Raw genomic sequence first — 13,505 nt, 5'->3', positions numbered from 1 at the left:
ACACTTCCCAAGAATGTCCCAACAGCCGTGACAGCTGCGGAGCCTCTCCTAAGCCTCTTTCCTATCAGTGCCAAAGAGGAGTGTAAATAAAGGAAACATAGCAACTGCTCTGCTCTGACTCGCTCCCCAGCAGCACAGGGTTAACTCCCAGGCAGCGGAGGAAGTGGCAAGACACAGCTGTCAAGGAGGCCAGGCAGGAAACAGAGCCAGCAGCCCCAACCCCAGAGAGAAGTCTCAAACCGGCCCTCGCTCAGGAAGAGCAGCTGGAAGTCTGTGGGAAACTGTTCCCTCTTCTTTCTTTTCTTTTTTTAAAGATTTATTTGTTTTTGTTTGAAAGGCAGAGTTACAGAGAGGCAGATGCAGAGAGAGACAGAGAGAGGTCTCCGATCTGCTGGGTCACTCCCCAATGGCCACAACAGCCAGCGCTGTCCCGATCTGAAATGAGGAGCCAAGAGCTTCTTCCAAGTCTCCCACATGGGTGCAAGGGTTGAAGCACTTGGGCCATCTTCTACTGCTTTTCCAGGCCATAACAGAGAGCTGGAATGAAAGTGGAGCAGCCGGGACCTGAACCAGCACCCATATGGGATACCCGCACTGCAGGCGGTGGCTTTACCCGCTACATCATGGCGCCAGCCCCTGTTCCCTCTTTTAAGGAAGACACATGAGACAATGGGTCAGGGCTGGTGCTGTGGGTACTGGCTCCCGGCTTTGGATCGGCTCAGCTGACCATTGCAGCCATCTGGGGAGTGAACTAGCAGATGGAAGACCTCTTTCTCTGTCTCTACCTTTCTCTGTAACTCTTTCAAATAAATAAAATAAATCTTAGAGAGAGAGAGAGAGAGAGAGGAAGGGAGGGAGGAGTCCTGCTGGCCCCCACCTGCACCCTGAAGCCCAAGGTGGGCTCGGGCACAAGGAGGAGAATTGAACAGTGATGATGGGACCTTTCTTTCTAAAGGACAACATAGCCTGGCACACTATTGTTAGATAAAATGGAGGCAGCCTTCAAGGAGTAAAGTTTCTTCCTGAGGTTTCCCACGGCTCCAGAAAACCCCACCGTCCGCATCTCGCAGCTTTACTCTAGAGAACGCTCCTCACGTGTAGGAGGGGACTCACACCAACCCCACAGCCTACGTGTGCAGCTTCAGCCTGAAGTTTCCTCCAACTCAGGGACTGATCAATACAAGCAACCTAAGTGACAAAAGTCTGCAGATTTTTTAACTCAGTGATACTCAGCCATTTTTCAGGGACATGGGCAGCTTATTACTGACGAATGCTAACTTGGCTGTAAAACTATGCTTCAAAGTGTTATCCATATTACCATGTTACCATAAAAGCCATTAGCACCAATGGTCTTTAAAATTGTTTTTAAAAGATAAAAATATAGGGGCCAGTGCTGTGACGCAGTGGGTAAAGCCACCACCTGCAGTGCCGGCATTCTATATGAGAGCTAGTTCCAATCCTGGCTGCTCTACTTCTGATCCAGCTCCCTGCTATGGCCTGGGAAAGCGGTAGAATAGGGCCCAAGTCCTCGGGCCCCAGAATCCATGTGGGAGACCTGGAAGAAGCTCCTGGCTCCTGGCTTTGGATCAGCGCAGCTACAACTGTTGGGGCCAGTCTATATTCCATTATTCAACAGTTGAATTCATCTTCAAAGATTTATTTATTTGAGAGGCAGAGTTATACAGAGACAGAAAGGGAGAGACAGAAAAGATCTTCCACCTGCTGGTTCACTCACCAAAGGGCCACAGTGACCAGAGCTGAGCCGATCCAAAGCCAGGAGCCAGAAGATTCTTTCAGGTCTCCCACGTGGATGCAGGGGTCCAAGTACTTTGACCATCCTCTGCTGCTTTTCTAGGCACATTAGCAGGGGCTGGATAGAGCAGCCGGGACTCAAATGCCCATATGGGAATCCGGTGCCACAGGCAGATTTACTCGCTACACCACAGCACTGGCCCCAACTGTAGGATTTTTGAAATCAGTCCTCTCCTCTTCCATTTATGATATAAACTGGCTCTCAAAGCTTTACTGCTTAAGTGCTATGCCTGTTTTATCTAACAAAATAGTCTGCCAAGATCTTATTTTCCTTAAGTATTTCATTCTTAAAAATATCTTTGAACAGACAAAAAAAAATTCCTCCACCAAAAACAGTCAATGACAGAGTGCTATACATTCATGTTTCACATTATTCCTGCAATACTTCTGTCACAGGGCAAGGCGCTCATCAGTTACTCCCACAGAGAGGGAGCAGGTGTTGGTATAACAACTAAGATGTTGCTTGGGATGCCCATGTCCCATATTGGAGTGTCTGGTTCAAGTACTGGCTCTGCCTCTGATCCCAGTTTCCTGCCAATGCAGCCCCTGGGGGGCAGAGGTGATGGTCCAAGTTCGGGTCCCTGCCACCCAGGTAGGAGACACGGATGAAGTTCCTGGCTCTTGCTTTTGGCCCAGCCCAGACCTGGCTCTTGCAGGCAACTGGGGGAATGAACCAGCAGATGGAAGATCTCTTTCTCTGTGCCTCACTCTGTCCTCTCTCTGCCTTTCAAAAGAAAAGAAATCATTTAAAAGATTATTCCCACAAAGAAATGGAGGCTGAAACCTGAGAGCATCCTTTTGTGGCTGAGGCACTCTGGCAGCAAGCACTCTCAAAGATGATTTAACTCTGCTCTTCCGAGCACAGGGCTCAGACAGCTCCAGCTGAGTGGCGATTCTTTCGGAGGGACACCGCTTTCCCCTGCCATGGAGCCGTGCTGTCACCTTCACCAAGCCTTTGATCTCCTCCCTCTTTGGGCTCACTGAGGCTCAGGAGCCAGAGAACCCATGGGAAGCACTCACATTCAAGGCTGCAACCACAGCCTGCAACCTGTCACACCCACACCTCCGCACCTCCACCCTTAACCCAGAATTCCAACTTACAAATTATTCATTTCTATTACAGCCCTGGTTCCCAAAATGATAGCCTTGCACCCTTCGGAAGGCTGACGCGGCTCCTCAAGGACGCACTGCACGGTGCCCATCACCAAACGACTCCTTATTTGTCCTAATTATGTTTTCTTTATGGATCATAAAGAGATTTTAAGTCCCACTTTGATATTATGAGAAGAACTGATTAACACTTAACCAATGGATAAAAGTGGCTTTGTAACCTGGATGCTGGGTCTATACCACCCAAATCTAAATCCCAAGGAATCAGAGTTTTGGTGTGCAAAAGCGTTTCCTTGGACCTCTAACTTTTATAATAAACAGTACCTCAAAACAACGGAGGGGGCGTACGGGAGAAAACACAGAAGAGGCGGACGTCAGAGAGGAGCCTCATCAACTGGACGAGCGGTACCGACAGGGCCGGGCTTTACTGCTGACCTTCACTGTTGCTCTCAGCACCTGCTTATGCTGGGGGTGCTGGCTAACGAGGAACTTACTGACTGGTTTCGTCACTTGAAACCTTCCCAAACCTCCTATGTGTAGAGGACTCACTGCCGCGAACACGGTGACCACAGTCTTGTATAAATGCAGACACCTTTCAACTGAAATGAGGAATCTGTGTTGAAAGCAACAGCATACGAATGCACATCCTTTATTACTTTGGAAAAACTCACCTAAGAATGAGGTTTCATCAACCAAGACTGAAAATACAAAAGGAAAGGAAAAGAAAAACAGTTTTAAATTTTAAGTGTTGTTGACCTGTAAGACGTTCAGGAGAGAGCTCATCTGTTACGCAGTTGTGAGGGATGCCTTATTGTGGGAAGATAAAAACAAACAGGCCTAGATCCATTAAAAGACACTCAGGCCCGACTTTTCCCATCACCACAGACTCCCACAAGAGACAGGGACAGCCCACTTGACTTTAAGAACACTCGGGATTCAGTACGAGACTCAGCCTGGAGTTTCTAACTGGACCCGTGACCACTAAGACACTTGGGCTAATCCACCACTCAAGATCCCATGACAGCCACTCAGGAACAGCTACAGACGCGAGACTCAACTCAAAGCACCAGGGAGAGGAAAAGACTGAAACGATCAGAAAGCCAGCAGAAATCCTCCTGAGCACGTCCCTGGAAGGCCTGAGTCCCCGGCGACGGCCCTCGTTAGCAGGGGGAGGATGGAGTGGCTGCCTCAGTGCCCGAGTTCAGCAGTGACAAGGAAGCGAAGCCTGAGAGAAGCCATTCAGTCATCACGTAAATCGGCCATGAGAACGGACTCGGGGAGTAACGGTTTGGGCTGTACACAGCAGACACCACCGGGGATTTCAGTGCTCATGCCACGTCACACTACGGTGCAGATTCCAGACATCCGATGGAAAGACAATGGCGAGTCCACATTCTTCCGAAGGCTGCACCTCCCACAGAGACCACGCCAGACTCCTCAAGCATGATCCGCAGTCAAATTTTAGACTGAAATGGCAGAACCAGATCATCAAGAAGGAAGCCTGGAACACACCCAGATTAACAGCATTAAAAGTGCTTGGTACAACACAACTCCAGGAGGCAGGTTCTATACAGCCGAATGCCCGTGAGAGTCCTGTGTGGCTGGGGAAGGAAGCCGTGCACCAGCGCGTAGCAAACTTCCACTGACACAATAAAGCTGTACGGCAGACCCCACGGAGCAGAGCTAAGCAGTTGAGGCTTATAGGGGATTTGCTGCTCATGCAGCCCAATCAAGCTCGCTTCTCAGGCAAGGAAACCAGGTCCCAGGGAAGTCGCTCAGATGATCTAGGCTGGGTTTAGGACCAATGTCTAACTACTCTCACTCGATCAGCTTTCTCTAAACACGTTTTCTTAAGTCATTGACATTGTTCGCTGACTCGTCCAAGGATGGAAAAACCCTGGGACTCCTTCCTTCCGCCACCCTCCAGGACTGAAAGCCAACCAAGCTAACTTTGTAGTAGGTCCCTGGAAAAGTCCAGATTCTCAAAGGTGAACAGAGGACCCAGAGCCACTAAAATGTCTCTGCAAAAGCAGTGTTTCGTCTCCAAATCCTCTCCACAAACGATCGTAGGAGTCGCAGCTCACCAGAGAAAGGGGTCTGAACCCATCAAATCAGTGGGACGGTGCCAGAAGTGAACAGCCTCGGCAAAGCAAAGTCTGCAACGTTCAATAGAGGGAGAGCTCCGCCGGCCTCAGGAAGCTTCGTCCCAGAAGCTCTCAGGTGCCGAGAACAACCCTGGGTGCAGGACCTATGAATCCAGGACCACTGCTTTTAAAGGTCACTGCTACGTTTAGATTCAGTTTTCCCAACGAGCTGGAGGGAAAATGTCATCTGTGGACCAGGATACAGAAAATCCGGGAACACGGAGCTGAGTGATGGGCTAAGGGGGACTCTGCCCGCCTTCCTGGAACAGCTGGACCCCACACTGCATGACAGAGACTGCACAGCCCAGAAATCTCAGGCCTGGTTCAGCTTCTCAGGAGGATTCTGCCACTAGTAGAGACTTCTGGTTTCTGCCTTTTATAGTTAAAGCGTTTCTGATGGTGATGTGGTTGCTAAGACCATCAGAACAGCAAATGCTGGACTGAAGATGGAGCACAGGAAAAGATCAAAGCAGCAAGTTAGGTTAAAAGACATTTCTGTAGTAAGTAGAAAGCAGGCCAGACTAGCTGCTTTAATTCCAAGTGTGACAAAGTTGGATTTGTTACCTTTTTGAAGCTGACAGGAGGCAACTTATTACATGGTTTCTAAACAATACAATTGAGCCCATTTAGCACTCAGGCTAACAAAAGACTACAAACTAAACTCAGATTTTTAACAAACCTCATAGATTACCAAACTTTTGAATATCCAATTTATGTATTAACGATGTCACTGACTAAATGGGTAAGCTTCACAGGGAAAGATAAAAAACATAAGTTCTAGAACATACAAATTCATTTTGTTTCAATAAATTCTCTAAAGTGCCATTCAGACCAAACAGACACGTCACAGAAGCCCAGCATTCCTGCTGTTCACATTACTAAACTGTTTGCAGCTGAGTAGTGATACGGATTATTCAGGTTATTTTGAAATAAACTTATCATTTAAAATAAGCACAATAACGTTCTACCACTTCAACAGCAAAAGAAACTTAAGGCAATTAATCTGTCCTTGAAGAATCACATATTGACTGATTCATGCTTCCCCATAAGACATCAAAAGTATGTGCCCAAACAATGGCACAAGATGGTTGAAAATGAAAATCAAAATGAGTCAGTGTGTGAAAGTGCTGGATAAGCAATTGAATCATAACATACTGTAAGCCAGCAAAAGAACAGTTAAATCCAAGCACAGGGAAACTTGGCATGGAAAAGGAGACGGGGCACCCTTGGAGGCTTGGCGCCTAATCCCAGTTCAACCACTGAGTAACTGTAACCTCACAACCCAAGTCACGAACACCACCAAGCCCCCACGTTCTCAGCTGGAAAGCGACAGAACCGGGCTGTGTGGAGCTTTCTAATTCAGCAGGTAGCATCACCTCTGTAGACCTGTGTGCAGAGCACCACAGAAGAAACAAGATGGAGACATGTTTTGTTCGTCGTTTGGCAGGCTCGTGCGCTGAAGCCAACCCCAAGTCGTCTCCCAACAACGCACACACAGCTAATGTGAGCACGAGCTGGAAATGGAAGCAGGTGGCCCCGGGGAGTCCAGTGCCCAGTGGACGTCTACCCGGGCAATGGCGTGGAGCCAACCCCCTAATGGTGGGCATGCGGCCGTTTCCAAGCGAGGAAGGCGGTCAATCATTCAGCGCACGTACTAGCCCAAAGGCACTGCTCTTCCCGGGAGTGACCAGCGCAAGGAGCAGAAGGAAAAACCCCTGGCCTCGCGGAGCTCACACTGTGGTTGGCAAAGATCAACAAACTCTGTGAGTCAACCGTAGGGCACATGAGAGTGGTGAGTGCTGGGCAGAGAACCGGACAGAGGGCGCGTGCGCGGGGATCCGAGCTGCACTTTTTACTTCGGGGAGGCCAACCAGTGGCACTTGGAGACCACGCCAAGCATGCACGTTGTAGAGCGGAAGGCTCTGATAAGGTGACAGGCGCACGGGCAATTCAAACTCCATTCCAACAAAGACTTCCCCGCGCCCCTTAAACCCACCGGGCTGGAATTCCTCTGTATCTACGAAGGAGGGCCGGGGGGGGGCCACAAGTACTGGAAGAGAGGTTAGAACGCAGGCTGTGTGCACAGTCCCGCCGGGACAAGGCACTAAGAACGCAGCACGCATCGTTTTGCCTTTCCCGATCCGTCGATTCCGAAGCCATTCTCTGCCATTAGTCTATATTTAACCCGCTTACGGGGCAGTTTCTCCAGCGTTTCGCTTCCCCCCCACCCCACCCCCGCCCCACTCTCACGAAAAAGAGCAACCCAGTTTGCAAGAACGTTGCTAAAAGGTAGCAGCCTCCTACAAGATCGGCTACACTCGGGTCGACGCGGTCTTGGCAACCTTTTAATTAACCCGGTTAGTCGAGCTGTCAAATCGCGTTAAGCCTCGCGTCTCGCAAGTTTTTAAAAACGCGCGTGAGCCGCCGGACCCTCCCGGTGCGCCGTGCCCGTGGCCGGGGGTCCAGAACCCCGGACGGCTCCCTCCGAGGCGCGAGCACCGGGCGGGGAAGTCGCGGGGGCCCGGGGCGCGCTGCCCGTCCCCAGGGGACGACCCAGCCCCGGCTCGCGCGGTGGGCCCGGCTCCTCCTCCGGGAGGGCGCGCCCGGCCCGGCCCAGCCCACCGCGCGTCGGGGCGGAGGCGCGCGGCCCGCAAACTTCAGCCGGGACCCGCCGGCCGGCCGGGCCTTCTCGGGCGCGGCCCCGCCCGGCTCCCGAGCGCCGGTGCCCGGGCCGGGCGGCGTCTGGGAGGGCCCGCGGGACTAGTAGGCCCGGGCCCGGGGCCAGCCCGGCGGGGCGCGGGGCCCCGGAGACCCCGCCTCACCTGATGTAGGGGCTGGCCGCCGCCAGGATGTTCTTCTGCACCGGGATCTCCTCCCCGTCGAGGACCAGGTGCGCGTCGCAGAAGCGGGACTCCTCGCGGAAAGAGCTGAGCGCTCGCAGCAGGCGCGCGGCGTGTTGAGGGTCAGACACGGCGCTGCCCTCGGCCATCGCGGCGCCCGTTTCCCCGCCGGACGGACGCCGCCCGGCCCGACCCGACCCCTCGAGCTGCCCGCGCCCGGCGCGCGCCCCGTCCGCACACTCGGCGCGCGCGCGCGCCCGCCCGGCCCCGGCTCTCGGCGCTCCGAGCACCAGCGGGAGCCCCCGGAACGCGCCTGCGCCATCCGCGGCGCGCGGAGCCGGCGCCTTTAAGGAGCCGCGGCGTGGCGTCATTTCTCCGCGACGCCCCCGCGTCGTCGCTCCCCTCCCATCGCCCCCCGTCGCCGGAGGCGGCCAATCAGAAGCCTCCGTTCCCCGCCCCGGCGGGCGGCGCGGGGCTGGCTGCGGCGCGGCTGCGACGGGGCGGCGCGAGCCGGGCTGACGGTGGTGGCGTGCGGCCGCCTGTGGGCTGTGGAGCCGGGTGTTTGAACCCGAGTCCCGGCCGTGGGTAAAGCCCGCGGACACCAGCTGCCGCTTCCGTTACACCGAGTGGCACCCGTAGCTGCAGCTTTCGTCATTTAGGAGAGAGAAGGGGCTTCCCGGGGGAGAAGGGAGACCCTGAAAAGATGGTTGAGGTCGCCGGCTGGGGAGCCCCTGCGTTGTGCTGCCCTTCCCCTCCCGCTCGGCTCGGCGGAGGTCCTGTGGGTGCTGGGAGCCGCGGGCGGCGTGTAAGCAGGGGTTACAGGGAGCCGGCCCGGCCGCTGGAGGCCAGCTGGGGTGTGCGTGCTGAGGGCGGACGCTGTGTCCACACGGCGCGGTGCCCGGGAGAAGGGAGGCCGGCAGCGGGCCGCCGTGAAAGGCAGGCGGAACTGGGGACTCGGGGAACGCCCAGGGGCTGGGAGGTCGGGGTCCCGAGGTCCGGATGCGCTCGGCCGAGATGAAGGCAGTGACCGGAAGTGGCCATGAGTCAGCTCGTGCCCGCCGAGCAGGTGTCCTGCCTCCACGGAGCCTCCTTCACCCCACTGTGAGGCCCCGAGGAGGTCTTCACCCCGCGCCGGCCCACGCTGGAGAGGCACCGACGGGAATCGGGAACGGCCGCTTTCTCGGCGGAAGGATGCGACTTGGGGCAGAGCCGAAGGTTCCCAGTTCTTCCTCACACGCAGCTCGGGGTTGATGGATGCAAAAATTACAGTGTGTAGGCTTTGCTTTCAAGGGGCAGCGGGGGTCGGAGGTGACCTGCTGTTGAGGCCGGGAGATGGGCGTGTGGAGGTTGGTGGTTCTGTTCTCAGTACTGTGCATGTCGAAAAACATAATAAAAAATAAAGCACAAGGCAAGCACCCAGAGCCTGTCTGCTCCGGGATTCCTGCCCAGCGACTCCGGGAGCCGTTGGCGCGCCTTTCTCCAAGGAGCTGCTGTACTTTGAACGCTGCTCGGGCCGGAAACTCGCTGCGATGACTTTATGCAGGCCGCCTCCTAGCTTGTATGTTCATTGTCTCTTGGCACCACTCGCCGGCGCCAAGCCCAGTGCTGGGCACACAGTGGTGCTCACTGAATGTCAGATGGAGGGAACTGTGACTATAGGCGCTTAATAAATTTTTTCTAAATCAGTTATACACATTATTTGTGGTTTTTTTTTCCTCAAGTGGATTGTCATTAGAGTCAAAAACGACATATGGCAGGGAAAGTTCACTGCAAAATGTAGCTACTTGAAAATATGACTGCGGGGGCTGGCGCCCTGGCCTGAAGTGCCGGCATCCCATATGGGCGCTGGTTCGAGTCCTGGCTGCTCCACTTCTGATCCAGCTCTCTGCTATGGCCTGGGAAAGCAGTAGAAGATGGCCCAAGTCCTTGGGCCCCTGCATCTGCATGGGAGACCCAGAAGACCCAGAAGAAGCTCCTGGCTCCTGGCTTCGGATCGGCACAGTTCCAGCCGTTGCGGCCATTTGGGGAGTGAACCAGCGGATGGAAAACCTCTCTCTTTCCCTCCCCCCCCCACTCCTCTCTGTGTAGCTCTGACTCTCAAGTAAAAAAAGATAAATCTTTAAAGAAAGAAAGGGCACCGCGGCTCACTAGGCTAATCCTCTGCCTGTGGCGCTGGCACCTGGGTTCTAGTCCCGGTTGGGGCGCCGGGTTCTGTCCCAGTTGCTCCTTTTCCAGTCCAGCTCTCTGCTGTGGCCCAGGAAGGCAGTGGAGGATGGCCCAAGTGCTTGGGCTCTGCACCCTCATGGGAGACCAGGAGGAAGCACCTGACTCCTGGCTTCGGATTGGCGCAGCGTGCCGGCCATAGCAGCCTCTTGGGGGCTGAACCAACGGTAAAGGAAGACCTCTCTCTCTCTCTCTCTCTCTAACTCTGCCTGTCCAGAAAAAAAAAGAAAGAAAATGCTGAGTGTGGAGTGCTACGTCTTCCACCAGGGTCAGATGGCCGGCCATCCTGGAGTGGGAGGGCGGCCTTAGCTGAAGTAACTGGAGGAGGGTGGGATTAGTCAGCCTCCTCTGGGCACACGTGGACCTGCGGTTATTGACAGAAGGAAACAACGAGAGGACCGGGCCGGAGGCTCCTGGACAGACCCGTGTAGGCCAGGAGGAGTTGCTGGCCTGAGGGGGCCGGAGGGCAGGACACCTGTACAGTTCTGCCACCCCCGCGGTTTGCATGGTTTGCGCCTCCATCGCGTGGTGAACTCACTCTTCCTGTAGCTCAGCCTCGACCCCCGCAGTCAGCTCCCCTGCGCTGTGTCCATGCCTGTGTGCTGCACCTGCCACACCGCACCACCATTTGTTGGTTAAAAGTCTTCCCCTAAGCTCCTGCGTCCTCTCGTGTCCCCAGTGACTGGTGCTTGACGGGAGAACCCTGAATGCGTCACATAATGAGCTAGGGGTGGGAGTCAGGTACATGACCAAAGCAGAACGGGATTTGGGGTGTCAGACCATAGGGGTGAGGTGGTTATGGGGAACTGATGGCTCTGTAGGGTAAGAGTCCAGTGGTACCAGATTTGACAGTTCTTCAACAGAGTGAACAGTCAGGTTTGTCAGTATTAACACATTCCATTTGGAGACTGAAGAAGCATGGGCTGCAGACAGCATCTGGCTTTAATTCATTTTAGAGGGAATCAGGGAGCCATCTTGCTTTGCCAGTAGGAAGTGTTGAGTTGGGTTCAGGTGCCCTGGGGAAGGAAGAGGGCCCAGGTGTGGGAGGGAGGATTTGGGAGGCAGAGCCGGCCTCCCACTGCTGCAGGAGCCACTCCCGTGGAGCCTGGGACTGTTTTGAAGCCTTTCTTGATATTGCTCAAACCAAGCCGCCCTTGACATTATGGCCAAGAGAGTGGGGAATATCATGTTATTGTTCCCCCACATTCCATAGGTGTCAGAAATCAGGTGCCATTGTGCAACGTCATCTAAGAGATGTGATAACATCTTGGCAGTTTCAGTCTCAGATAAATGGTTTTGTTTTATCTGAGAACCAAAAAGGATGTTTGCAAGAGATCAACAGTAATCACTCACTCAACAAGTGTTTAGACACCTGCCATCTGACGTGCTGCGGGCACAGGGACACTGACGCTACCATGCGAGTGGTATTAGAGACTTTTGCTACCTTTGCACTTTCCCCCATTTGTATTTTCTGCATGAGCCATGTGCCCTTTTTACAACCAGGAAAATAAAAAACAAGAAAGCAATTTCCATTTGCAGAAAGAAGAAGGTTCTCTTGCTTTGAAAAACGAGTCAAGAGACGGATGCCCTTGGGGATTTGGACTTTCACAATAAGAGAGAGAGGCCAGTAAAAGCAGTACTGAACGGCAGGGGAACAACTCACAGTTTGAAAACTTTTGGGCCGGCGCCGCGGCTCACTAGGCTAATCCTCCGCCTTGCGGCGCCAGCACACCGGGTTCTAGTCCCGGTCAGGGCACCGGATTCTGTCCCGGTTGCCCCTCTTCCAGGCCAGCTCTCTGCTGTGGCCCGGGAGTGCAGTGGAGGATGGCTCAAGTGCTTGGGCCCTGCACCCACATGGGAGACCAGGAGAAGCACCTGGCTCCTGCCTTCAGATCAGCGCAGTGCGCTGGCCGCAGCATGCTGGCCATGGCGGCCATTGGAGGGTGAACCAACGGCAAAAGGAAGACCTTTCTCTCTGTCTCTCTCTCTCACTGTCCACTCTGCCTGTCAAAAATAAAAAAAATTTAAAAAAAATAAAAAACTTTTCAGAACTCTCACCTCAAATCCAACATCCATGTGCGTGAAACCTGAGTGAAGGTCGCACGCGGCCCAGCAGGGCCCACGCAGACCGAGGCGCAGCCCTTCTGCCTTCCAGCCCTGTAAGCTTTTCCATGACACCAACCTGACTCTTCGTAAACATTAATTTGGTCGAGACCGTCTCTTCTGATTCATCTTGAGGTAGTCCTCAGACATTTTATTGGGTAGGTCTGTCATGTGTCCAAATCTAAATATAGTTCTTTTGTTTCCGAAAAATCAAAGCGCTTCCAAATCGCTGAGTCAGAGAACCTCTCCGTGCCTGCAACGTTGGCTCTGTATGTTTACAGTCGCCAGAGAGGTGTCTTGGGCACCAGTGCACTAATTAACTGGCCACGATGCTCCACGGAGTGAGTGACCATCTCTGTCCAGACCCCGCACCCAGCACGACGCCGGACACACACAGTAGGGGCTCGGTAAGTACCTGCCGCATACAGGGAGGAAGGACTCTTCTCTCCACAGAGAGCACCTCAGAGCTGCTGTCCCCGCGTCCCCGCGTCCCCTCCAGCTGCTGAGCTGGCGGCCCCTTGGCATCCCCAGGCACGTGTCCACAGACGCCAGGAAATCAACTCCTGACTATCCCTGGCATCTCACCGTTCCCCAGGCAAGTGGGAGCGCCATCATTTCCCCACGAACAGGAACCTGGGGTCATGCAGCCTTCATCGCATTCAGCGAGTCCTGCAGCTTCTAGGCAGGCCCTCCTCAGTGTGCAGCTGCTTCTAGAAGCCTCCACCAACAGCCCCTGACCTAGCACCATTCGACTCCTGCAGCAGCCTTCTCACCCTACCCTGCTCTTCTCTTGCCCCCTTGTGGATTCTTCCTCCCCATAAGGCAATAAGTCAAGCTGCTTCCTCATTCAAAACCCTCCATCAAAATCAAGGAAAAAAAAAAAAAAGCTAAAGTCCTTACTGTGGCCTACAAAGGCCTGTGGAATGTGACCTCTGTCTCATCTGTGACCTCATTGCCCGCCACATCCCCCCTCTCAGTGTGTGCCAATCAAACTGGCCTTCTTGCTCTTCCTTGAGCAGAGGCCTGCCACGCACACACCTCAGGGCCTTTGCACTGCCTCGTTTCATAGCCTGGACACCTCTTTCCTCGTTCTCCCAGCTGGTCTTCACTCGGCTTCCTGCACAGGACCGCCCTGGGCCTGCTTCATCCTTCATTACATTGAATCACTGCCTCGTTACCTACGCTTGCTGGGGACTGTGTGTCTCCTCTGACTCTAATACGGGTTTCATGGGGCCTGGCAGTGTGGACATTGAGCATACAAATAAAAGCATTC

The 13,505-nt window shown here is 54.1% G+C and overlaps 1 protein-coding gene across 3 annotated transcripts in view; it reads right to left on the bottom strand.

Moving 5' to 3' along the window:
• GAN (gigaxonin) overlaps window positions 1-12,170 on the bottom strand; it is a 74,358-nt gene extending 62,188 nt beyond the window's left edge. For 2 of the 3 annotated variants that reach the window (XM_051847037.2, XM_070062796.1), the window contains exon 1: window positions 7,889-12,170. In XM_051847037.2, the coding sequence (XP_051702997.2) occupies window positions 7,889-8,277 (389 nt within the window). In that variant the 5' untranslated portion in view covers window positions 8,278-12,170. The remainder of the gene's footprint in view (window positions 1-7,888) is intronic. The other variant, XM_051847040.2, reaches the window with a different exon arrangement.
• Between the last annotated feature and the right edge of the window lie 1,335 nt (window positions 12,171-13,505).

The sequence above is a fragment of the Oryctolagus cuniculus genome, chromosome 18 (assembly GCF_964237555.1).
Source record: "Oryctolagus cuniculus chromosome 18, mOryCun1.1, whole genome shotgun sequence".
In the NCBI taxonomy this organism is placed as follows: domain Eukaryota; kingdom Metazoa; phylum Chordata; class Mammalia; order Lagomorpha; family Leporidae; genus Oryctolagus; species Oryctolagus cuniculus.
This window is presented reverse-complemented; position numbering and strand designations above follow the sequence as displayed.